The 2,969-nt window shown below is 41.0% G+C and overlaps 1 protein-coding gene across 1 annotated transcript in view; it reads right to left on the bottom strand.

Annotated features, from left to right (window-relative positions):
* LOC125507069 (cytoplasmic tRNA 2-thiolation protein 1-like) overlaps positions 1–2,644 on the bottom strand; it is an 8,868-nt gene extending 6,224 nt beyond the window's left edge. Inside the window, exons 1-9 of the mRNA XM_048671758.1 lie at positions 2,328–2,644; positions 1,969–2,083; positions 1,380–1,522; positions 1,104–1,223; positions 915–1,027; positions 732–824; positions 586–626; positions 275–341; positions 4–133 (exon numbers count right to left, since the gene is read on the bottom strand). Coding sequence (XP_048527715.1) covers positions 4–133; positions 275–341; positions 586–626; positions 732–824; positions 915–1,027; positions 1,104–1,223; positions 1,380–1,522; positions 1,969–2,083; positions 2,328–2,426 — 921 coding nt within the window. The 5' untranslated portion in view covers positions 2,427–2,644. The remainder of the gene's footprint in view (positions 1–3; positions 134–274; positions 342–585; positions 627–731; positions 825–914; positions 1,028–1,103; positions 1,224–1,379; positions 1,523–1,968; positions 2,084–2,327) is intronic.
* Positions 2,645–2,969: the final 325 nt, after the last annotated feature.

Below are 2,969 nucleotides of genomic sequence, written 5' to 3'. Positions count from 1 at the left end.
TGCTAGATGTAAGCACAATACCTGGCTAGAAATGTAACCGCAGCGTTCACATGTTCCTTGCTCTGGCATTCTTGTTGTTGTGGATATCCGGAAATTTTCGCCAGAGGTTATGATGTCCAGTATAGCCCTAGGCCTGCACCACTCATAAGGTACTGATTCAAGTGACTGAAACAAGACAATGATACATAATGTGTTGAACAAGGAAAAGAAACAGAGCTAGCATGCACTAACAGATGAAGAAATAATCCTACTTTTGGACGGGAGAAGTCTTTACCTCATCCTTTCCAGATCTTTAATAAATTCACGAGCAAATCCACGATATGCATTTGGTGAATAGATGCCTGAATTGTGATAGATAACCAATAAGCATATTTGATTTCAATAGAAGATGAGAACAGTGTCAACAAAATTCTACAAGTATCCCTCCAAATATGTCACTGACTATCAAATGTTAGGCACTGATTGTTCGAAGCTTATATTTTGATTATATATTAACCGTCCCTGGTATCTTGAGATAATGGAATGGGGAGCTACTGTTTAACTACAGAGAGAACAAAACTGCACAAGAAATGAAGCAGGAATTACATTCAGTGGAGAAGTAGTCCAGCTTTTTGAAATACGCATACGTGTCATACAGTCAAGGATCAAAATTATTATCAGCGCATGTTTTATGCACAAAGCATAATAAGTTAATAAAAAAACTGATTAAAAATGTTTCATGTAAAGGATATATAACAATCTCTTTTTCGTAGGTGTATTTGAAAGGCTTGCATCTTGGGATTGGTCCATCTTCACCAGTAGTTATGAAAGTGCATCGACTTAACCTATAAGATAAAAGCATAATGCCAGCACAAAAATTATAAAAGAGAACAAAGATAAAAAATAGCATATTTTATTTATTAACCAACATTTACCTTGCAATATCACCACGTAAAATATTCAGCAAGACAGTCTCTGCAATGTCATCTGCATTATGCCCAGTTACAATCTTATCAACCTTCAAGAGAGCAGCACCACGGTCTAGCGCCTAATAAGAATGGAATTGTTCATAAATTAATGAGCATGCAATTGCCTTACAGATAAAGGTAGGTAGTAGGAGGTACCTGACGTCGAAAAACACCACAGAAAGTACAATTGTTTTTCAGGCCAATTGCTTTCACAATATCATCCATTGTCCAGTCATAGAGATCCTTATAGGAAACTATTTTCAGTGGTAGGCCATACTGCAGTGGGTGAATTGTACGGTTGAATTAACAACACAAGAATATGCATTTAAATGGGTTACGTTTCATGAAGTAGATGCCTACCAAAATTAAAACAAAGGGAAACACAAAGTAAAAAGCTGCAACAGTTTTGTGTATCGGGTAAGGGGGAGGAACCTGTAGTTCATTCCTTTTAACAGTTTCTAGGGAGTCGTCTCTATAGCCTGTGATTCCTTCGTCAATAGATAAAAGGAACAAATCGAGACCATATTTATGACGTTTGTTTAACTCTGATAACACATACGCAAGCACGGTTGAATCTGCATAACAGTAAAAAGATTGTTATAAACTGCTACAAGATCAAGAATTCAAGATAGATAAGCAAGCATTTCCACAATAAGCTGAAGAACGTTTGCAATCATATTTTTTCTAGGGGGGGTATATCATATTTATGAAACAGCCATATGTGATCCATTATTATCATCGCCCATGACTACCAATATTTTAACTTGAATAAATTGATCGTCTTGATTAAAAGCCTTTATCTCTGCTGCAACTGTGAGAAGGTTGAACAAACATTTTGATAACACACTCTAAGACAAGGCTCTCAAGGAGTCAATGACACCTTGAGTATTGGCCATGCAAGTGATCAACAGGAGCCGGAACTAAAGTGCTCATCATTCAATGAGTAGTGAATATGAAACATATGCATTGCATAAAAATCATCTATTACGTTGTTATTTATACAACACAAGTCTGCACATACCTTTTCCACCAGAAGCTCCAATTGCCACACGTTCACCGGCTTTAAACAAATTATTGTCAACAATAGTTTGATGAATCTCGTCCTCGAAGACAATATAGAAGCATTCCCTACATATCTGAAAGCAAACATCAGAGACACCTCTGAAGGCCACAGAAAGGTGAAAACAGCTCACAGTACTCCTAGACAAGTGCCATGGTTGGAACTTCACAAGATCAAGCAGCAAAGAGTACCCGAATTTTTAGGTAGATACACAGAAGGGGCATGTTTTGTTCGTACCCGCTTCCTAAAACTACAGTAATCGAGTGAACTCATACGAAGCTACAGCTAAACCCATAAAGAAGGAATCCGGCGAGGCTCACCTGTTCTAGGGTTTTGGGCCGCTTGAGCGCGGCCTTCCGCTCGCCGCAGCGCGTGCAGAGGCGGCTCCCTGCCCTCGTCGGAGCGGCGGCGGACTGCATGGGCGCCTGGATGCGTCTTAACCCCACGCGAGTCCGATGGAGGGTAGAGACGACGAGGACACCGGCGCGGTAGAGTGGCCGTGCTTCGGCAGGGGGAGGAGCAGAGGCCGCTTTCCGGGACGCCGGCGAAGGGGTTTCGGCGGCGTCACGGCGCTGGGGGCGGACAAACAGGAGGTGCAGGAAGTTTGGTGGGTCAAGGTTGGCCCAGATTAGGCGGGCTAGTATTGGGCCGGCCTGGGAAGAGGCGCGGCTCTGTGGGCTGCTACTACTAGGCTAAGGCCGGTCATAGTGAGGAGTAACTTATACTAATGTCATGCATATGACACTAGTCTAAGTTACTATCTTTATAGTACAAAGTAATATATTAGTAGTGTCATAGAGGACTTCATTAATTAGCTTGTAGACTCATCTTGTCTTGGAAAGCGCTATGTTACAGTAACATATTATGTTACCACTTCTCATTAACTACATGTCATATAAGCAAAAAATTCTCAGAGTGCGCTATGTTACTTGCTAAGTTACTTTCACTATAACTAGCCTAAC

Source organism: Triticum urartu, chromosome 5, assembly GCF_003073215.2.
Source record: "Triticum urartu cultivar G1812 chromosome 5, Tu2.1, whole genome shotgun sequence".
NCBI lineage: Eukaryota > Viridiplantae > Streptophyta > Magnoliopsida > Poales > Poaceae > Triticum > Triticum urartu.
This window is presented reverse-complemented; position numbering and strand designations above follow the sequence as displayed.